Raw genomic sequence first — 23592 nt, 5'->3', positions numbered from 1 at the left:
CTCGGTGACGAGATCACATCGCGCGCGTCTGCGCACTCGGCCCTGCGTTTGTTATTGGCGCGAAGTTAACAGGGAAGACCGTGGGGGAGATGGAGCCCAAATCGGTTGACTCGTCGCCAACGACATAAACCGACGTACTGGGCGGTATTCCAGCAGCAATAGAACGAGCAGTAGCATGGTGAGCGCGTGCACGGGGGGGGGGTCAAACCTTTCTGAAAAAGGGGAGGGGGCTTCTTATTCTACTCCCATCCCCGAGTTCAGTGAGGACGTGAAACTTGATGAGAGGCTCGTGGTGCATGCGAGTAATCTGTAGGACCAGGGAGTTGGGAGGGGTGGGGAATGATCGTGCCTTCAAAATAACCTCTTCCCCCATTCATACCTAAGCCCTATACTCCCTCCCTTCAGTAAAACACATGCACACATACACATAAACACGCAAAACCCTTCCTCTGCCATTGAAAGGCAGGTGTCTGTTCTTCACCCCAGTCTTGTATTCTTCTTCCCTCTTTTTTTTTAAAGTGGGATCTTCCAGTCCTTAACAAACATAGGAAGCTAGGTTATACCATCGGTCCATCTAGTTCAGTATTGTCTACACTGACTGGCAGCAGCTCTGCAGAATTTCAGACGGGGTCTCTTCCAGCCCTGCTGGAAGCTTGAGCTCCAGACCTTCTGCATGCAAAGTAGATGCCCTACCGCTGAGCTACAGATTGCCTAATAGCTCACTCTAAAAGTTTGTTATTGCAAAGCAAGCTAGTTCTTAAGTTGTTGGCAGAGGTCTCTTCAACAGCAAGCTTAGAGGGGTTTGAGACATTACACAGTGGCAAACTCAGGTTTGTTGCAAAGCATAGGCTCAACAGGGAGTCACAGCCAATTGGGGCTCCCTGAGTAATGTATCTGTACGATATCCATGTTTGAAAACATGCTTTTGCCATAGAAGCACTTTACATTGTAAGTTTATGTTTAAAATATATTTGGAGTATATCTAAAATATAAGGTGTCAAGTGATGGTCCAGATATTCAGCATCTTCTCAACACAAGGTGTCTGAATTGCCTCTGCAGGTGGCAGTTTGTATGATCGGGGCTGTCCATAGATGCAGCCACATCTTCCCCACAATGATTTCTGTGGCTGTGGCAGTACAGTTTTTGCTGACCATAATTGTCAAAATTTACTTCTGTTAGCTGGTCCTGTATATGGAGAGGACAGAAGTAACATATTTGCCATTTGCAGGTACAGGCAGGATGAGTCGCATGAAAAATATCCTTGGGCTGTTTCTAAGAGGGATATCACATCTATGTTGGAAATTGCATGCACTTTGGATGGTATCCAACACTGTTCCACTATTGCAACAGATTTCCACCCATACAATGGAACTTCTCCTCTCCACAGCCCTCTGTGCACTCTCACAATCTGCTCCAAAGGGTTGGGGGAGCCTCCAGAACAGATTTTGGGGGCATGTGGGGAGAGGAGAAGAAAGTGTAGTCCTGTGGTGTGAGTATAATTCTGCACATGCAGCATTGGTTTCAACCCAGTGGGTATACATCCAAATGCCAGTGGAACCTATTGCATATACACAGCAAAATAGATATGTGTTGGGCCAGTGTACTGATGCTGAAGCAAAGAGGTATGGCCCTGAATAGTATCAGAAACCTGAACAGGAGATTATTGTGAGTTCCATGTAAAAGAAAGATCAGTTTAATAAATAGATGTTGCATGCACACACATACACAGTTTATGTGTGTTCATTACATTTGTTTATTTTAATACACATTTAAAAAGATGGGTATGCAAGAGAAAAAGTAATTGAAAAGCCTCTTGCTAGAAAAGCTGGAAGTGAACTGTGCTTTTGACTACCTTCAGAACTGAAGTATTAACTACTGCTTTACTACTTTTTCAACTCATTTTTTATTTAAACTGGTTTATCATGTGTGTATTACTCCAATCATCTGGATGATTTACCCATATGCTTAGATAGCACTGTTAAGTATTTTGTGAAACTGAAGGTCACTGAATGTACATTGCAACACTCAGATGCCTTTTTGGTTATTTTTGATATGTTATAACACACCCTGAGCATTGTTTTTACAGTGGAAGGGTGGGGGTCTAAATGGTCTTAAATAAATAAACAAAATAAAGTGATGGCTTGCTTTGAAGGCTGAGGAACATAGTTGCTTGATGGTTGACACACTGGCCGCAGTGGAGCAGAGTCAGTTAACTAAATTACAGGCATAGATAGCTGTTACTTTTTCAAATTTTTCTGGTTGTGCATCCAATCCCGTTCCGCGCCCGGTACATGCCGGGCAAAGGGGCAAGTTTGCGGCCGCAGCCAAAGCCCAGGCCGCCATCGTGAGGGATGTGTGTGTGCATGCAGCGCGCTGGCGCGCCTGCGTGACACACAATAGAAGGCGGGGCTGCTGAAGGCCATTTAAGGCTGCTCCGCCAGCCTCCCGCCCTCCTTTGAATTTTGGCAGCGAGGCTTTTGGCGCGGCAAGGCCTGCGGTGCGGTGAGGCCTTGCAGCGTTGGCAACAGCGGCAACGCTTCCAGCTCGGCAGCCTTGCAACGGCAAGGCTTCGGCCGAGAGAGACCTTACAACGGCGGCGGGGCTTCTGGCCACAGGAGGCCTAACGGCGGTGGCGGTAGCGAGGCCTTCTAAGGGCATGTGTGGCGCATTCAATGCATGTGGAGCTCTCCGGCGCGCGTGGCTTCGCTTGCCTTGTCTTGGGCGGTGTTGAGGCGGTGAGCCCTTGGCCTGGGGAGGCCCTACAGCGACGGCGGCAAGGCCTTATGGCGGCGGCGGCGAGGCCCTCCCGTAGTGGGAGCAGCATCGGCAGTGGCGCTGCTGGCCGGGGAGGCCTTCTGGAGGTATCGAGGCTCGCGGTGGCAGATCCAAGGCATTACGGGCGGCTCAAGAGCACAGGCGAGGCGGCCTTTGGCTGCGTTCTTTCCTCGAGGGTTCCTCAAGGGGATCCCCGTGGGGGTGGGTGGGAAAGATCATCAGCCCCTCACCTCACCACATAGTAGGGGAATTGGGTGCAGGGCACCAGCTCCATCACACCCCCTATTTGGTCATTTGGTGGCCCAGGAGGCCTGGATTGTCTGGCGCTGGACAAGGGAGCCAGTGGGTCGGTGACTGGGGTGTGCAGGATGACAAGAGGGCACAGTCTGGCCGGGCTGTGAAGGTGCTGGGCCCCCCTTTAGTGCTTCCTCACACTTACCACCTTTCCTTTCTGAAGGACGCACGCCCCTTGCTTCTGCAATGGGGCATAGGCTGGGGGGGGATTAGCAGAAGGGAATAGACCCAGCTACACGCTCAATCTCAGCATGCCACCCCAAAAGGGCGAAGTGGACCGAAAGGGAAGGGCAGGGCCCCCAGGGCGGAGGGTAGACGCCCACCCCCAGCTGTGGAGGAGTGGAACATAGCCAATGCACTTCATGTGTTTTATTGCTAGGATTATTCTACCATTTACAGGGATCTCGAACCCTGGAGATGAAGGATTGTAGCTCAGTAACAGAACACTTGCTTTGCATGCTGAGGGTCCTCAGGTTCAGCCCTCAGCACCGCCAGTTAGGGCCAGGAGATGCTTTTATGGGGGTCCCCTCGCCCACTACAGAAAGTGAAATAGGAATAGACTCCTTTTCTTCATAGTGAAGTGTATTTTTAGTTTAAACCGAATGTTCCTTTTCATTTACCAGTTACCTAGAGAGGCAGCTGGACAGCCATGTGTGGGGATGCTTTTATTAAGGGCTGTACTGAAAAGGCCATTCCACTTCCACACTGTCTTTGCAAACCAGGAAAGTTTGGAGAGGGGGTTAGTCAATTGGGGAGAACTTAGGATGAGAGGGGCAAAATTTGCCTGTACCTTAGAAAGAGGCTCTGTTACAACGTGGCAATATTCTGAGATATATTCTAAAAGTTAATGGGGTGTTTCGTCCCAGAGCATTTGGGGAGAGACATATGGTGGCCATCAGTTGGAGGCCATTTGGATTGGAACAATGCAATGTGATTACGAAGAGCAGAGGCTTTTTGGGGGGGCAGGTGGCAGCTGGAGACAGAAAGGAGGCTGCAGGGGCCAGTAGGGATCCCAGTTAGTGCTGCAACCTCACCTCCAAAACTACCTCAACTCTGCAAATGCAAAGGGAGCTCATCCCCTCTTTTCACTGTCAAGCTTCCCCTCCCCAAATACGTTCTTCAAAACCAAGGTAAGAATATACAAACCTTTCCATTAGTTAAGTCCTATAAACCTCAGTCCAGAGACCCATTTAACCTGTGATATTCTGAGTAAACATATTTAGGATTCTGCTGTATGGGTGCAATGATGTGCACCCTTCCATGGGGAAGAAGTAACAATACACTTGGTGGGATTTTCTCATAAGTAAGTATGCATAGAATTGGTCCAAGTCTTTTTCTCTGAGTAAATTATTTAAACATAATGGAATTCTTTTCAGTGATCATGTACAGGCTGCGCATATGCTTGCATCTTCTCTTTAGCTAGTTTGCAAACTGGCTGTAGATAAGGTGGCCACCTTTTTACAGGCCACTAGTCCTGTGCTTTTAAGAGTCATTTGATCTGCAGACATTAGAAGATGACATTGCTCAACTCCATGCCATCTAATAACTGCTGAATATGAACCCGCAATTAAAGTCACAACAATAAGCCAGAAGGATAAGCTCGAGGTGCTATGGACCTTGCTGGCAGACTGCCCAGTTTATGGGGAGACTCATTTATGATGCGGTTTTCTTTATTAGGCGTTTTTTTCTGGATCCTATACAGTGGCCCCCAGCTTGCCCTCATGGCCGGCAATCTTAAATCAGTCTTAGGTACAGACGCACTGGTCCAGGGGATGATTGATAAAGACATACAGTTGCACAGGGTTATTGGCCCCTTCCCATCATCCCCTACGTCTGCTCTCACAATGTCCCCCCATAGTGCCCAATGTGGCAGTGGGCGGAGTCTACCTGATTCATCATCCGTCATACAAGTGGGGTCAGTCAGTAATGGCTTCATACCAGATAGACTATGCACAGTGCACTACACTGCATTCAATATGGTGCGCGCCTGTGGCAGAGGTGCCTTATGGGCAAGGGTGGCAGCTAATCTGCCTGCATTGCCGGATGTTGAGTTTTGCCTTTTAGGTCGACTATGCAGCAGAGCATTACCTATGGGCTGCCGTATTCTTGCATGGAGCACTTCAGCTCCTTCTTGGAAGGGACAGTCAGGAGACGAGAGGGCTCAGAAGCAGTGGGGCACTATGTTCATGATTTACGGTTCACAGGTAGGGCAGACTTTGGGTGCGTGTTAGCACCTGATGGCACCGTTTATGGCATGGCTATGAACTGGGGGGTTCCTTTGGCAGCTGGGAAAATGGAGGATCCTGCCCTAGGGTTCACCTTCCAGGGTATTAAGATTGTCTCTTGGACCCAGGGCTGCAGGCTGCCCGAGAAAATGGCTTGAACCATTGCAGATCAAGATCCTGGAGTTTTCAGGGGCTGGGGAAGGTGTTTGCTTTCTGCCCTTCAGGTGTTGGGGGCCTTCGACGGCGGGGTTTATGGTGCCATAACAGGGATGTCACAGCCTTACCACAGCTTCAGGGTTTGTTTTGTTTTTGTTTTTTGGCTGCCTTATGTGCCAACCTGAGGTGTGCCCCCCCCTTTCCGACAGTGTGTCAATGGTGGTTTTAGTTAGAGGAGGGAACGACTCTGGGGGGAAGAACTGCTAGTCCCATACCACACACTGGGAGATGGGGGAGGGGAGCCAGAGATGGCCATATGCCTATCTGTTGCCCCAGCATGCTCACCAGCTATCAGAGGGCAGGAGGGGATTTCTGGGAGTTAGGGGCCGGCAGGGGCTATGCAAAGTGTGGCCTATTCCTATGAATCACGCACAGGAATTCATCATGGATGGTAGGAGTAAAGCCCATCCATCAGAGTGTTGCAAGGTAGGCTGGCAGGGGGCCTTCGCGACCATTCAGATGGTTTGGGATATGTCATGTGCTGGCCGGCTGGCCCATGCACACCACCGTACCCCTTATCCTCATCCTCCGTGTTCACCTGACCCGCGAGGGATTGTTGTTCAGGGAGGTGCCCTGTGACCAGCAGTTGCGGGCAGCGGCCCTCACACTTAATTTTGGAGCCTTCTGGATGGAGGGCGGGAGTGTTTGGGTCCAGGTCAGACTTCCCTACGAGCCATCCTGCTGTCGGAAGTTTGTTTCCAGGCAGACCAGGGGCACAAGAGGCACACCATTATTTTATCCTGCCCCGGGACTGGACACTTGTCCCGTGAGGGCGTCACAGTGTTTTTTGGCCTGTAGCTACAGGCCCGGTTGCCTGATACTCAGGGGGAGGGATCTTCCCTCATAAAGTTTCGACCTAGCGTTGCAGAGCCTGGGAGCAGACACATGGGGTTTTGGGGGACATGCTCCTATGGAATTGGGGCTGCATACCCGGCAGGGGAATTGCCTACCTGGGCAATTGGTTTGGTATATGCAGGTGTAGGCCGTCGGAAGGTGGAATTATGGGGGACCTGGAGTGCATTCACCCCTGGGCCGAGTCCGAAGGTCCAGGACCCAACTGTTCACGATTGTTTCTGTTTTTGGCAGGTTGCTGGACAGGGATGGAGCAGATGCACAGCCTACTCTGCGGCCATGGCATGATCTTATAGGCTGGCCTTGGGGCCGCAAATGCACATTGGTTCACGGCTGGGCCTCTGATGGTGGGCCACGGATTGGTGGCTGGGTCAACAGAGTATGCACTGGGATGGTCTCCTACCCATGTTGGTCCAGCAGGGTTGAGTGCGGAAGGTCCCGCAGGTGGTGGTCATTCCCCTGGGTGGGAATGACCTTGGTTACTCAAGGGCAAGGCCCTCAGTGGCAGGCATGTGCGGACATGCAGTTTGTGAGGCAACGATGGCATCTTCTTGACGGACCTGCAGAGGGGTCTGCACAAGATTCTTATCGGGTGTGGGGTAAAGGGAGACTAAGCAGAGGCTTGTCCCCCTTTTGTGGCAAGGAAGTGCGGGGGAAAGGTTAAAAGAGAAAGGGCAGCTAGGTGACACCTTTAGGCACCTTTGGGGGTGATTGGCGGTCCGGGGGCCTGCAGCTCAGGGCTATACGGCCCGGGGGCAGAACACGGGCTCCCTTTGGGGCCAACATGCCTCATCCGCTCGGAGTTTCAGGGCTCCGGGGGGCGGTGATGCAGGTTGGACCCCCTACACATCTTCAGGGTGTGGCCTGAGCTGGGGTCTGGCACAGGGCAGCCCCGGGCTCAGGCAAGGTTTGGTCGCCCTATGGCTGCAAGCAGGCTTTGCCTGGATCATCAGAATGCTCCCGCACTTGATTTCCCCTCTGCAGGTTCATTATTCTAATTGATTCCGTTTAATAAAGTGGCCCATGATTTAACCCAATGAATGGTGTTTGTGTTTTATTTCGGCAATAGGCCGCAAACACATTGAACGTGTTTTTGCTGATGAGAGCCTGGAGTTTCATCATTTTAACTTTCTACTCAGTAGTAAGCTCCACAGGGTTAAATGGGACTTACTCCCATCTAAGTGTGTATTGGATTGCAGCCTAAGACTGCAATCCTAATCCCATTTACCCGAGAATAAGCCCAACTGCATTCAGTAGGATTTACTCCTTATTCAGTTCTGAGTGGACATAATTAGGGTGGTGCTGTTAGTAAACTCCCATAAGTGGTCCCTGAGAGAGTTAGCCACCTACTATAGTTCTTCAAAATTCTTTAAGCAACACATGCAATGTACAAAAAAATCAGTAGTGTTTTGTTCCCTTCTGTGTTGCCTCCTCATTAAGCATAGTTTTGTGGAGAAGGCAGAAAAGAGAGCCAATTAACTAGTAACTATTAAAAGTAAAACGTCCACTAACAAAAGAACACATTTTCTGTAATCTACTACTTAATATTGAAGTGGTTTAAAATAATTATGAAGCTTAGACAAGCTCTCTTTTAAAAAATTAATTATTAAATAAACAATGTTATAAACAAACAATATTAACTAAAACAATATTTTATATGATAAATTGGCTTGCAAATATTCTAGAATTATGCATAAATATCTAGCTGATTAAACAGATAACTGTGTTAACATCTGGTAGTTGACTAGAGGCTGCAGAAGAGCTTGCTTTTAAAGTGTGGTGTGGCTTCTTTAGAAGAAGAAAGCGTTTGCTGGGTAGTTAGTAATCACAGACCACACCTTCCTGACTCATAAGAACCATCCAAATGGCTTTCATTTGTTTCCCCAACAATGGCTGCTTTTAAGAGGGCTGCCATCTCTGGGGACAGGGACTCAGAGCAGGTATGAACTAAATTAAATGGCTGTTTTGCAAAAACAAGCAAATCACCCCCAAATATTTTAAATTATAAATGGGAGAGCGTTGGCTCTGTGTTTCAGTGTATACCTCCACAGTCATATATATATTCAGCATTGCTTTTTTTTTAAAGTGGTACCCTTTTTGTGACCTGCAGTAGTAGACCTGAAATCATGAAAAAGTTGTTATTGTCAGGGCTGGCAAAACAAGAGGTGCCTTAGTTGCCAAGGTCTTAAAAATGCTGATAGTGTCACCTAAACATTTTGAGTATTTTTTTACACTTGTATATGAGATTGATACCTAAAAATGGGATGGTGATTGCTAAAATGTTAGTTCTAGTACTTGAGGACTGGTTATAGCTTTCCAGTCCTGGCTGCATTATTAGCATAAGCATAAAAGTAGTTGTTGGTATATATTCTTAGTTAATGTTTATCAGCATTAACTAAGAATATATACCAACGCAAAATAATCTTTAATTAGAAGTCTGTTTTAAGGAAATGTGGAACATTTTAGAAAAGGCAACTTTTAATGATGTCCCCAGTCATTTTTCCTTTAAAAGCTGTGACCTTTTCTATCCGCTGATGTAGCAGTACCTTTAACTCTGTTCTGTAGCAGTATAAAGTTTATCTCTGTCCCTTAAAAAGCTGCAACTGCTAACTCCTGCATATGAAGTTGCTGGTAAAGGCATAGCCACAGAGGAACACTAAAAATTCATAACTGTAAATCTGAGTTATTGAGGCTTCTTGGTGTGGCTACCTCTCGATTAAATTAGGAATTTGAGCCTTTAGTTGCTTATTTCTGCTGTTGAAAGGCAGAAGTATTTTCTTCCTTATCAGTGCTAGAGGTGCTTTGCCTTTAAAATACTTGTAAAGAAATGCTTCAGTGCCTTCATCTTCCTGTTTACTCTACTTTTTAGATTGTGGTTGCACATAGGTGTTTGTGATGAGACAAACTGCTTTCCATCAAGCTGAACAGACAGGTTTTGTTTTTTGATACCTGGGAAGAAAAGGTATATTAACAGATTTCATCTGTTTCCTTTGGGTAAAAAAGCGCCCTTCTTTGCAGTGTAAAAGACTAGAAATAATCACAAGTATCTTTGTAAATTTGGAATGAGTTCAAGTTTGAGTTCAGAAGCAGCAGGGGTGCTGCTCTTGAGGCCTTATCTTGAAAAAAGTAGCGTGCATCTCACAGATATGAGTGAAATAACTTGTGCAGCATCCTGCCATCAGCTCTTCTGGAGGCCTTTTCTAATCACCAATCATCAGTACTTGCCTGATACCTGCCTGGGTTCAGAGGAATAGGTCAAGGACACAGACCTGTAGTCAGTGCTTGTAAAGCTGGTGCAGATTAGGACTGCAGTTGGACACACGTTTAAGAGTAAGACCTGTTGAACTTAGTGGGAATTCACTGTGCAAAGTCCCAGGTTATAGAGAAAAGGGTGCCCTCAATATTTAACTGCATAAAAAAACAGGAGGTGAAGGCTTGCAACTTTCGTGACTTCTGTTATGAGGCTGGCACTCTTTAGGGGAAGGATAGTGAATCTGTGGGCCTCCATATGTTGCTGGACTACAACTCCCATAATCTTTAACCATTAGCCATGTTGAGTGGGGCAGATAAGAGTTAAGAGTCCAGCAGTCTGGAGGGTCATCTGTTTCCCATTTCTTTCTAGGGGATTATTAAATCTTAAAACCTAAAATGTGACTCGTATGTTTTTGGACAACTGGGTCCTTATATATGATTTATCTTCAGCTAAACAGGATTGCTGTAAAAAAAAAAAGAGTTCATAGTATAATCTTTATAATATTAATCTTCACAGCAGCCATGTGAGTGGGGGTGCTGCTCAAGGCTGCTAGTGTTTCCATTCGCTGATCAGGGTTTTGAACACCGATCAAAGTCCAACATTCCATTAACCGAATGGCATTCCTAGGCAGATTTCACACGCGCCAGTTAAAGTGCTCTTAAGCCTCTTTCTCAATGTTGGCATGGATATATGAAAAACAAATAGGAACACACTTAATACTGCATCAGATTTTTTAATTGGCCATGCAAGGAAGTAGGCTTACAATTACATTTCAGCTTTGGAGTTCCCATAGCTTAGTGGCAGAGGACCTGTGTTACACGCAGACAGAACCACAGTCAGTCAATGGCATCCCCAGTTAAAAGAATCAGGTGATGGGAAACACCCCTTTCTGCAGAAGAGCTGGAGAGAGCCGCTGGCAGTCAGCGTAATCAGTACTGGACTAGAGGGACAAATGGTTTGTTTTGGTATAATGCAGTGTCAAATTCAGTGTTATGGGATCAGTTGCAGTTAATGTGGCCTGATGATGGGGACAGAACGCTTGCAGTGATACGCCCCAACCACCTGCTCATTAGATCCTTGTCCATCCTGGCTTATTAAAGCTCACTGGAGTGGAGTGACTGAATGAGTCACAGCTGCAAAAATGCATATTTGCATGATGGTGTGTTGCCCACTGCCCTTAAAGAGGCGGTGATGCACCCACTTCTTAAAAAGCCCACTCTGGACCCAATGGAGTGTAACAGTTATAGACCAGTCGCCAAACCCCTTTCTTGGCAAAGGTGGAGGAAAAGGTGGTTATAGAGCAACTGCAGGTATTCCTGAATCAGACTGATTATCTAGATCCAATTAATGTAGTGACGGGTAGAGGGAGGTATGACGTTGTGTGGAGGACTTGCCAGGTGAGGGGAACACGGCCCAGACAGTTAAGAGCTGTGCCGTGTTCTGGTCCCCCACGCATGCACAGGTTTGTTGGTTGCCCTATCAGCCAGCTCTCAGATCTCCGGATGCTGCTTTTAAATGCCAGATCGGTTCATAATAAGATCTCTCTCATCCACGATTTAATTGTAGATGAAATGGCCGACCTGGCATGTATAACCGAGACCTGGGTGGGTGAGCAGGGCGGGGTTAGTCTCTCCCAGCTATGCCCACCTGGGTATTTGGTTCAGCATCAGGGTAGATCTGAGGGCAGGGGAGGGGGGGTTGCTGTGGTCTATAGGAGTTCCATCTCTCTCTCCAAGCACCCTGTCCATTTAGCTACTGGTCTGGAGTGTTTGCACCTTGTGTTGGGTCAAGGGGACAGATTGGGGATTCTGCTGGTGTACCGCCCACCCCGCTGCCCAACAGACTCCCTGACTGAGCTGACGGAGGTGGTCTCGGATGTATTGTTGAGATCCCCTAGACTTTTGATGCTGGGGGATGTCAACATCCATGCCGAGGCCACTTTATCTGGGGCGGCTCAGGACTTCATGGCTTCCATGACAACCATGGGGCTGTCCCAATATTGGCCCAACGCATGTGGCGGGGCATACTCTAGACCTGATTTTTGCAACTGGACAGGGCGAAGGTGATCTGTTGGTAGGGAATCTTACATCAGCCCCTTTGTCATGGACAGATCACCACTTGTTGAAGTTTAGACTCACAGCGGCTTCTCCCCTCTGCAGGGGTGGGGGACCTGTTAAGATGGGCCGCCCCCGGAGACTAATGAATCCGGATGGTTTTCAAAAAGCTCTGGGGAGTTTTCCGGCTGATAAGGCTGGCGCTCCTGTCGAAACCCTGGTCAAACTGTGGAATACTGAAATGACCCGGGCAGTTGACATGATCGCTCCTGAGCGCCCTCTCCTGGGTAGAGCTCATACAGCTGCATGGTATACTCCAGAGCTGAGAGCGATGAAACAGTACAGGAGATGGCTTGAGTGCAGATGGAGACGAACTCCTGACGAATGCACTTTTGCACTGGTAAGTGCCTATACTAAGTTATATTTAGGGGCGGTGCGGGCAGCAAAGAAACAATATTTTGCTGCCACCATACAATCTTCTATCTGCCGACCGGTGGAGCTTTTCAAAATTGTCCGAGGGCTGTTACATTCTGGCCCTATGGACATAATAGATCCATCTGAAGCCCGTTGTAATGACTTCGCTAGGCACTTCCAGGAAAAAATCTCATGCATCCGTCAGGACTTGGACTCCAATGTTATCGCAGTTGAATTAAGTGAGGTGTCCGGAGCACAGTCTGGTCATGATTTGTTGGATAAGTTTCAATTGGTGCAGCTTGAGGACGTGGACAAGGTGCTTGGACAGGTGCTTGCCACTACTTCTATATTGGATCCTTGCCCCTCTTGGCTGATGAAAGCCAGCAGAGCTGGAACTGCCGGCTGGGCTAGGGAAGTGATTAATGCCTCATTGCGCGAGGGAGTGGTCCCTGGCTGCCTGAAGGCGGCGATGGTGAGACCACTTCTGAAAAAATCTTCCCTGGACCCTGAAAATTTTAATAATTATAGGCCGGTAGTAAACGTTCCATTCTTAGGCAAGGTCCTAGAAAGAGTGGTTGCGGACCAGCTCCAGACGCTCTTGGATGAGACCGATTATCTAGATCCATTTCAATCGGGCTTCAGGCCCGGTTTTGGCACGGAGATGGCCTTGGTCATACAGGGCGTATGATGACCTTTGTCGGGAGAAAGACAGGGGGAGTGTAACTCTGTTTCCTTGATCTCTCAGCGGCTTTTGATACCATCGACCATGGTATCCTTCTGGGGAGACTCGCTGATCTGGGAGTTGGAGGTACTGCTTGGCAGTGGTTCTGCTCCTACTTGGTGGGTCGTCTCCAGAAGGTAGTGCTTGGGGAGTTTTGCTGGGCACCCTGGGTCCTCCAATATGGAGTTCCACAGGGGTCAGTATTATCCCCCATGCTTTTTAACATCTATATGAAGCCACTGGGTGCCGTCATCAGGAGTTTTGGAGTGCGTTGCCACCAGTATGCTGATGACACGCAGCTCTACTTCTCCTGCTCATCTTTTTCAGGTGAGGCCGTCAAGGTGCTGAACCGATGCCTGGCTGCGATAATGGACTGGATGAGAGTGAACAAATTGAGGCTCAATCCAGACAAGACTGAGATGCTGTTAGTAGGTGGTTCTCCTGACCAGATGGTGGATGTTCAACCTGTTCTGGATGGGGTTGCACTCCCTCTGAAGGAGCAGGTCCATAGTTAGGGAATTCTTTTAGAACCATCCTTGTCATTAGAGGCACAGGTAGCCTCTGTGGCACGGAGTGCTTTCTATCAACTTCGGTTGGTGGCCCAACTACGCCCCTATCTGGACAGGGCCAACCTTGCTTCAGTTGTCCATGCACTGGTAACCTCTAGATTAGACTACTGCAATGCACTCTACGTGGGGCTGCCTTTGAAGACGGTTCGGAAGCTGCAGCTTGTGCAAAATGCAGCGGCCAGAATGTTGACAGGGACTCGGAGGTCCGATCATATAACACCGATTCTGGCCCGCTTGCACTGGCTGCCTATATGCTTCCGGGCTCGATTCAAGGTGCTGGTTTTAACCTATAAAGCCTTACACGGCCTGGGACCACAATATCTGTTGGAACGCATCTCCCGATACGAACCTACCCGTACACTGCGATCAACATCTAAGACCCTCCTCCGGATGCCGACTCAGAGAGAAGCCCGGAAGGTAACAACGAGAAAAAGGGCCTTCTCAGTGGTGGCCCCCGAACTATGGAATTCGCTCCCTGAAGAGGTACGCCTGGCGCCAACGTTACTGTCCTTTCGGCGTCAGGTAAAAACCTTCCTCTTCTCCCAGGCATTTTAACATTTTAATTTTAATTTTAACATTTTAACATCTTAACATTTTAACAGTTTAATATTTAATATACAACATTTTAACATCTTAATATATTAACCAGTTTAATACTTTTTTAACAGTTTATATTTTAGTACGAAGTTTTGTATTTGTTGATGTGTTTAATTATGTTTTGGTTTTTTGGTATTTCATTTCATTTTTAGTTGTTTAATAATGTTTTAATTTTATTGGATGTTTATATGTTGTGAACCGCCCAGAGAGCTTTGGCTATGGGGCGGTATAAAAATCTAATTAATAAAATAAATAAAATAAATAGATCATGTACAAACTATATTCAGACTCAGTTTTGGAACAGAATCAGCCTTGGTCGCCCTGATGGATGATCATTATTGTGAGAGAGACGGGGGGAGAGTGACAGTGTTATTTCTGTGTGATCTGTCAGCAGCCTTTGATACCATTGACGATGGTATCATAGGAGGACAGCTATCAGTGGAATGGCTATCAGAGGCACTGTATTATGGTGGTTCCGCTTTTACTTCCAGGGCTATGTCCAGAGAGTAGCACTGGGTGAGTGTTCCTCAGCCCCCTGGGACTTGTGCCGTGGGGTTCTGCAGGGTGACTATTCTTTCCTCAGTGCTATTTAATGGCTATATGTAGCTGTTGGGACTAGGCTTTTGGAGAAAGGTGTTATCAGTATGCTGGTGACACGCAGCTCTAGTTCTCCATAACATCTGAATCAATCAAGGCTATGAACCCTGTGAATCGGTGTCTGCATGGTGTAGTGGACTGGATGAGGGCCAATAAACTGTGCTTGAATCCTGGGAAGATGGAAGCTCTTTGGGTAGGTGGTAGGTGGTTCCCATATCCAGAAGATAGGGTTTTCTGTTCTGGATGGGGTCACACTCCCTCTGAAGGAGCAGATCTGTAGCTTGGGGGTACTCCTTGATTCATCTTTCTCACTAGAGACTCAAATATGCTGTGTGACTAGGAGGTCCTTGTAAAGTTCTCCTGCTTCCCTTTAGCCAAAAAAGACACAGGAGTCAGAATTTTCTGCTTCCAGCATTTTCTTTAGTGAATATTCTAGAACAAGAAGAAAGAACAGGAAGAAAAACCCACAAGGGGCATGCCTGAGTGTGTTTTATAGGCAGCCCTAAATAATCACTGGCAGAACAATAGATTAAAGATTAAAGACATACTCAGACAATCACAGTCATAATAACACTGACCCAATACACTGCGGTGCTGGATATAAACTCGTATCATCTCTACAAATTTAGGTGCTGTGGTGCCTTTCTTATTTGAGTGGGATAGCGCCTGTCATCACAGGCAGAAACTCTTGATGTGTCTGGTGGTATTGGTGACTGTGGAGCAACCACTGGTGGAATGTCTTCTTTGAGGGCGGGTGTTGATGGTGGTGACTCAGAAATTGCAGTCATGTCTGGTGCTACCTCTTCGTTCTGTACCCCTGATTTCCTCAACTGGTCAATGTGTCATCTCCAAATGTTGTTGGGAGCAATCTCTACAGTATAAGAGAGTGGTCCGGCCCTTTCTTTTGATTGTCCCAGATATGTCCTATTGAGAAGTGTCATGCTTCTTCATGAGAAGATTGCTCAGTTTGTTTCAGTTGCTTGTCCTGAACACTTCTTCTCAAATTGGGCTTAAGAAGATCCAACCTTGAACGCAAAGTATGACCCAAGAACAACACTGCAGGTGCTTGGTTTGTTGTTGCTGTGTAGACTTGTGACATTGTAGGGTCTCTCCTAGTTTCTCTTGGTATATTCTCTGCTGTGATGGAAAGACGTAATGTATGTGAGAGAAAACATGTCAAAAGAATCTCCATTTGATACATATTTCTCAGATATTTCATCCTCCAGAGGTAGACGAGACAATCCATCTGCATTTGAATGACTGTGCGTCCTCTTAAATTCTATTCTGTATCGGTGCCCTCCCAGAAACAATGCCCATTGCTGTCAGCGGAATCCCTTTTTGTGGATTGAAGATGGACAGTAGTGGCTGGTGGTCAGTGATGAGGGTAAACTCTCCCCCATATAGGTACTGATTGGAATGTTTCACACACACCCAAACCACACTCAGTGCTTCCCTGTCTATCTTTGCATAATTTCTCTCTGGAGCTGTGAGTGAATGTGATGCAAAAGCTATTGGAAGTTCGCTGCCATCTTCCATGACATGTGATATAACTGCACCAATGCCATATAGTGAAGCATCACAAGCTAGTTTCACTGGTAGGTGTGGGTTATAATGCGTGAGCACAGTATCTGATGTCACTATTTTCTTCACTTCCTTGAAAGCTGCTTCACGCTGTTTCATCCACTGCCATGCTTTCCTCACTTGTAACAAGGTATTCAAGGGGTGTAACACAGAAGCTAAGTTTGGCAGGAATCTGTTATAATAATTAATGAATCCTAAGAAGGATCGTAGCTGGGACACATCTTTTGGCCTTGGAGCATTTACGACTGCTCAGATTTTGTCTGCACACTTGTGTAGGCCTTGCGCATCAATAGTGTGACCACAATATGTAATGCTAGGTTAAAAACTCTCATTTGTCACGTCGTGCTCGGAGTCCATAGTCTGCCAATCTCTGTAGAGCTGTCTTGGGGTTTTGTAGATGCATCTCGTCATTCTCTCCGGTGACAATGATGTCATCTCAATAGCACTGAGTACCTGGACAGCCTTGTAGCACCTGATCCATGGCTCTCTGCCAGAGCGCTGGTGCTGATGCTATTCCAAAAACAAGCCTGTTATAATGACATAGCCCTTTGTGTGTATTTATGGTGAGAGACATCTTAGAATCATCTTCCATTTCCATTTGTAAATATGCCTCTGCTAGGTCAATTTTGCTGAAATGTTGTCCCCCAGCTAGGTTAGCAAAAATGTCCTCAATTCTGGGTAATGGATACTACTCAGTGCATAATACTGGATTAATGGTAACTTTAAAATCACAGATTCTGACAGCGCAAGTCTTCGTAGCTACTGGAACCAACGGTGTACCCCATGGGCTCCAATCAACTTTAGAAAGAATTCCCTTGGCTTCCATGTGAGCCAGCTCAGTTTTCACCTTTTGGCGTATGACATATGGAACTGGATGGGCCTTGTGAAACTTGGGTGTGGCGTCCTCCTGTAACACGGTTTTCCCTTTAATGTGCCATAGTCTGCCGATGCCAGCTTGGGACATAGGTGCAGAATCATCCAACACCTTTTCCAGCTTCCTTTCTGTCGACTCCAACATGGGGAGCGTGGTGTGCAGACTGTTGATAGCACTTGAATCCAGCTGCAGCCTCCTCAGCCAATCACGACCCCAGTGTGCTGGTCCATTTGTTTTCAGAACACATAAGTCCAATATATTTTGTTGGTTATTATATCTCACTGTTACAGGTGTCATTCCAGTGGGAATTATCTTTTCTCCAGTGTATGTTTGCAACTGTAGTCCTGAAGCCTTTAGCTTAGCATGTCTGAAATGCTGCTCAAATTCATGCTGTGATATAACTGATACAGCCGAACCAGTGTCCAGTTGCATTGATATTGTTTTGCCATTCACTTCTGGTGTAAGCCATATTGCTTGTCTTATTCCACCCTTTATTTTATAGCTTTCCAGTCTAGCTAGCCCTGTTTCACCTCCCTTATCAGGTTTTTTGTCTACAACACGCACTTCTGCACCGTTTTTAAAGTGATGGCTCGATCGATTATCTTTGTCATTAGCAAATGGTTGCCTTTCACCTGAGTGACAGACTCTTTTGAATATGTCCCATTTTATTACATTTTCTGCACATTTTACTTCTAAATCTGCATTGAGCTGGTGTGTGTGAACCCTTGCCACAACGATAGCACAGTTCATTTGAACCTGCTGTTCTCCGTTTGCACGTTATTGCAAGCTTGTTCATAAGAACATAAGAAGAGCCTGCTGGATCAGGCCAGTGGCCCATCTAGTCCAGCATCCTGTTCTCACAGTGGCCAACCAGGTGCCTGGGGGAAGCCCGCAAGCAGGACCCGAGTGCAAGAACACTCTCCCCTCCTGAGGCTTCCGGCAACTGGTTTTCAGAAACATGCTGCCTCTGACTAGGGTGGCAGAGCACAGCCATCATGGCTAGTAGCCATTGATAGCCCTGTCCTCCATGAATTTGTCTAATCTTCTTTTAAAGCCATCCAAGCTGGTGGCCATTACTGCATCTTGTGGGAGCAAATTCCATAGTTTAACTATGCACTGAGTAAAGAAGTATTTCCTTTTGTCTGTCCTGAATCTTCCAACATTCAGCTTCTTTGAATGTCCACGAGTTCTAGTATTATGAGAGAAGGAGAAGAACTTTTCTCTATCCACTTTCTCAATGCCATGCATAATTTTATACACTTCTATCATGTCTCCTCTGACCCGCCTTTTCTCTCAACTAAAAAGCCACAAATGCTGCAACCTTTCCTCGTAAGGGAGTCGCTCCATCCCCTTGATCATTCTGGTTGCCCTCTTCTGAACCTTTTCCAACTCTATAATATCCTTTTTGAGATGAGGCGACCAGAACTGTGCACAGTATTCCAAATGCGGCCGCACCATAGATTTATACAACGGCGTTATGATATCGGCTGTTTTATTTTCGATACCTTTCCTAATTATCGCTAGCATGGAATTTGCCCTTTTCACAGCTGCCGCACACTGGGTCAACATTTTCATCGTGCTGTCCACTACAACCCCGAGGTCTCTCTCCTGGTCGGTCACCGCCAGTTCAGACCCCATGAGCGTATATGTGAAATTCAGATTTTTTGCTCCAATATGCATAATTTTACACTTGTTATATTGAATTGCATTTGCCATTTTTCCGCCCATTCACTCAGTTTGGAGAGGTCTTTTTGGAGCTCTTCGCAATCCCTTTTTGTTTTAACAACCCTGAACAATTTAGTGTCGTCAGCAAACTTGGCCACTTCACTGCTCACTCCTAATTCTAGGTCATTAATGAACAAGTTGAAAAGTACAGGTCCCAATACCGATCCCTGAGGGACTCCACTTTCTACAGCCCTCCATTGGGAGAACTGTCCGTTTATTCCTACTCTCTGCTTTCTGCTTCTTATCCAATTCCTTATCCACAAGAGGACCTCTCCTCTTATTCCATGACTGCTAAGCTTCCTCAGAAGTCTTTGGTGAGGTACCTTGTCAAAAGCTTTTTGAAAGTCTAACTACACTATGTCCACTGGATCACCTCTATCTATATGCTTGTTGACACTCTCAAAGAATTCTAATAGGTTACTGAGACAGGCCTTTTCCTTGCAGAAGCCATGCTGACTCTGCTTCAGCAAGGCTTGTTCTTCTATGTGCTTAGTTAATCTAGCTTTAATCATACTTTCTACCAGTTTTCCAGGGACAGAAGTTAAGCTAACTGGCCTGTAATTTCCGGGATCCCCTCTGGATCTCTTTTTGAATATTGGCGTTACATTTGCCACTTTCCAGTCCTCAGGCACGGAGGAGGACCCGAGGGACAAGTTACATATTTTAGTTAGCAGATCAGCAATTTCACATTTGAGTTCTTTGAGAACTCTTGGGTGGATGCCATCCGGGCCCGGTGATTTGTCAGTTTTTATATTGTCCATTAAGCCTAGAACTTCCTCTCTCGTTACCACTATTTGTCTCAGTTCCTCAGAATCCCTTCCTGCAAATGTTAGTTCAGGTTCAGGGATCTGCCCTATATCTTCCACTGTGAAGACAGATGCAAAGAATTCATTTAGCTTCTCTGCAATCTCCTTATCGTTCTTTAGTACATCTTTGACTCCCTTATCATCCAAGGGTCCAATCGCCTCCCTAGATGGTCTCCTGCTTTGACTGTATTTATAGAATTTTTTGTTGTTGGTTTTTATGTTCTTAGCAATGTGCTCCTCAAATTCTTTTTTAACATCCCTTATTGTCTTCTTACATTTCTTTTGCCAGAGTTTGTGTTCTTTTTTATTTTCTTCATTCGGACAAGACTTCCATTTTCTGAAGGAAGACTTTTTGCCTCTAAGAGCTTCCTTGACTTTGCTCATTAACCATGCTGGCATCTTCTTGGCCCTGGCGGTACCTTTTCTGATCTGCGGTATGCACTCCAGTTGCGCTTCTAATATAGTGTTTTTAAACAACTTCCAAGCATTTTCGAGTGATGTGACCTTCTGGACTTGGTTTTTCAGCTTTCTTTTTACCAATCCCCTCATTTTTGTGAAGTTTCCTCTTTTGAAGTCAAATGTGACCGTGTTGGATTTTCTTGGCAATTGGCCATTTACATGTATGTTTAATTTAATAGCACTGTAGTCACTGCTCCCAATCAGTTCAACAATACTTACATCTCGCACCAGGTCCTGGTCCCCACTGAGGATTAAGTCCAGGGTCGCCGTCCCTCTGGTCGGTTCCATGACCAACTGGTCTAGGGAATAGTCATTTAGAATATCTAGAAATTTTGCTTCTTTGTCATGACTGGAACACATATGCGGCCAGTCTATGTCCGGGTAGTTGAAGTCACCCATTACTACCACATTTCCTAGTTTGGATGCTTCCTCAATTTCATATCTCATCTCAAGGTCTCCCTGAGCATTTTGATCAGGGGGACGATAGATCGTTCCCAGTATTAAGTCCCTCCTGGGGCATGGTATCACCACCCACAACGATTCTGTGGAGGACTCCACCTCTTTTGGGGTTTCGAGCTTGCTGGATTCAATGCCTTCTTTCACGTATAGAGCGACTCCGCCACCAATACGTCCTTCCCTGTCCTTCCGATATAGTTTATATCCAGGGATAACCGTATCCCACTGGTTTTCTCCATTCCACCAGGTCTCCGTTATGCTCACTATATCAATGCTCTCCTCTAAGACCAAGCACTCCAGTTCTCCCATCTTGGTTCGGAGGCTCCTAGCATTAGCGTACAGGCACTTGTAAGCAGTGTGTCTCTTCAAGTGTCTTTGGCACTTGTGGTCTGGCCTGTGGTAATTTTGCTCTTCTGAATTTATATCCTGTGCCCCTGCTCTCACAATGCCTACTTCTAGGCCTGCCCCTTTTAAAATTTCATCATTTCTTTGGTTTTTATCCCGGGGGGAGGTTTATTCCGAACCGGACCTTCCTCAGCTCCTGTTGGGTTTCCCCCCTCAGTCAGTTTAAAAGCTGCTCTGCTACCTTTTTAATTTTAAGTGTCAGCAGTCTGGTTCCATTCTGGTTCAAGTGGAGCCTGTTCATGTTTGCTTTCACTCCTGACTGCAACTCTATTGCATCTTTGGCAGCGGTTTCCATAGATATAGCAATTTCAAGTGCTCTCTTAAATGTCAAATCTGCTTCTGTTAAGAGTCTTTCTGGATGCTTTCCTTCAGAATTCCACAGACCAGTTGGTCTCTCAATGCATCATTTAGCCCCTCACCAAATTGCCAATACTCAGATAATCTTTTAAGTTCAGCTGCATATGTTGCAATGGACTCTCCCTCTTTCTGGTTTCGCTTATGGAATCTGAAATACTCTGCAAGCAGTAAGGGTTTTGGTGTCAAATGCTCCTGCATTATTTTCGCTAATTCTGCAAAGCTGAATAGTGAAGGTTTTTGTGGAGCAGTCAAACTTCTCAGTAAACTATATGCTTTGCCTCCCATAGAGCTCAGTAAAACAGACACTTCTTTTTTTAGCAGCAGTCTCATTTCCTTCAAAATACTGTTCAATCTTCTCTGTGTATAGTGTCCAATCATCTGGCACAATCAAAGATATGAGTCTTTCCAATACAGCTAGCTATCCTGTTGTGGCCTTGGTTTTTCCCCCTTTTACTCACTGTGACCAAGTCTCTCTCTCTCCCTCTCTCCCCAGAGATGAAGTTAAGCCTAGAGCTTAGTGTTTTTATCCTTGTCGCCAATGTTAAATCCTCCTGCTGCCCTTTAGCCAAAAAAGACACAAGAGTCAGAGTTTTCTGCCGCCAGCATTTTCTTTACTGAATATTCTAGAACAAGAAGAAAGAACAGGGAAAAAAACCCACAGGGGGCATGCCTGAATGTGTTTTCCAGGCAGTCCTCAATATTCACTGGCAGAACAATAGATTTAAGACATATTCAAACAATCACAGTCATAATAACACTGACCCAATATACTGCAGTCCTTTTAGCAGCTTTGTCTGGTTTGCCAGCTACAGCTGTTCCTGGACAGGGATAGCCAGACCACTGCAGCCCATGCATTAGTAACCTTGAAGCTGGATTACTGCAGTGTGCTCTATGTGGGCCTGGTTTGGAAGTTCCAGATGGTACAAAATGCTGCGGCCAGATTGCTGATGGGGACACACCACATGTGACATTTTTAAACCATCTGCACTGGCTGCCCATCTCTTACCGAGTCCTTGTTAATTTACAAAGTCCTGAACAACTTAGCTCCAGGACACCTTGGGGACCACCTGAACCCGTATATCCCAGCTCAGTCACTGAGATCATCTGTAGGAGCGGCACTGATCGTCCCCAAGTTTGCAAGGCTCATTTAACATCAACATGAAATTGAGCCTTCAGTGTCATCGGCCCAGTTTTCTGCAATGCTCTGCCAACAGAGATTCAGCGGGCACCTTTGGTTTTAACCTTTAAATGCCTGCTGAAAACCTTTCTGTTCCGCCAGGCTTATGCAGGCAGTTAAAATGTCTCTGCAGTAGTTGACCTGTTGTATTTTTAATGGTTTTTATTTGTTGTAAACCGCTTTGATGTTTTTTGAAATGAAACAGCAGTATACAAACATGTTTCTCAATAAATAAGGGGGTTTCCTATATTTGCTTCTTCCTACCTTTTGTTTGTTTTGGCCTCATGTGCAGACAGATGCACTTTATTTGAAGCACATTTCCCCCCATAGAGTAATACTTGGAAATAGCTTTCCCACACAAATTAATCTTTCCTCTGTACAGGCATACCCCGCTTAACATTGCTTCACTTAACGTCGCCTCGCTATAACGTACATGCTCCATACGCCACCAAACCCCGCTTAACGTACGTGTGGTTCGCAATTACGGACACTTAATGGCATGACGCCGCTGCCATCAAGTGGCGATTGCTGTGCAGTACATGCATAGGTAATTGCTTCACTTTAAGTACATTTTCACTTTACATATATGCTCCGGTCCCATTGCGTATGTTAAAGCAGGGTATGCCTGTATATGAAAGTCTGTGCCTGTCCCTGTAAGTTTTGTCAGTTTCATCAGTGCAGATTTCCTTCACCCTGTATTTGCTTGCTGGTGAAATTGGCAACATTGGGGGGAAAGCTTTGTAGCTTTCCTAACCCAGAGAAAAGTCTTCTGATCCCTTTCCTACTGCCATAATGGCTTATGATTCTCCAGATGTATGTGCATCAGGATTATGCACCATAATAATATTAACAAATATAATGTGAAAAAGAAACCAAGAAAGCATTTCTGGAGCCTTAGTAGGTCCTTTCGGGAGGAGAGAAAGGAGGGTGGTGGTGGTGGTGGTGAGCCAAAAGGATACCTGTGATTTGCACCCATCTGTTTGCAAGATAGTGTGGACTAGCATCCAGGGTAGGCAAGTTGGAGAGTGTTTTCTCCTACATTAGCTAGAAATGGTTTAGTGTCCTTTAAAGCAGAACCAGCGGAGATCCACAATAATTGAAGTGGGGGAGATTGTTGAATGGCAATTAAACACTCTAAAATGTTTGTGTAATTTGGGACGTACAGATACTAACGAAGTAGAATAA

General features: G+C 46.1%; 1 protein-coding gene across 3 annotated transcripts in view; it reads left to right on the top strand.

Annotated features, from left to right (window-relative positions):
- Positions 1-23592, top strand: part of RFC1 (replication factor C subunit 1) — an 81233-nt gene continuing 57641 nt past the window's right edge. For 2 of the 3 annotated variants that reach the window (XM_061582980.1, XM_061582978.1), the window contains exon 1: positions 8195-8302. In XM_061582980.1, coding sequence (XP_061438964.1) covers positions 8252-8302 — 51 coding nt within the window. In that variant the 5' untranslated portion in view covers positions 8195-8251. Of the gene's footprint in view, positions 179-8194; positions 8303-23592 lie in introns of those variants that run through there. The other variant, XM_061582979.1, reaches the window with a different exon arrangement.

Source organism: Rhineura floridana, chromosome 9 (assembly GCF_030035675.1).
Source record: "Rhineura floridana isolate rRhiFlo1 chromosome 9, rRhiFlo1.hap2, whole genome shotgun sequence".
Taxonomy (NCBI): Eukaryota; Metazoa; Chordata; class Lepidosauria; order Squamata; family Rhineuridae; genus Rhineura; species Rhineura floridana.
The sequence above is the reverse complement of the archived record's forward strand: the minus strand, read 5'-3'. Positions and strand labels throughout refer to the sequence as shown.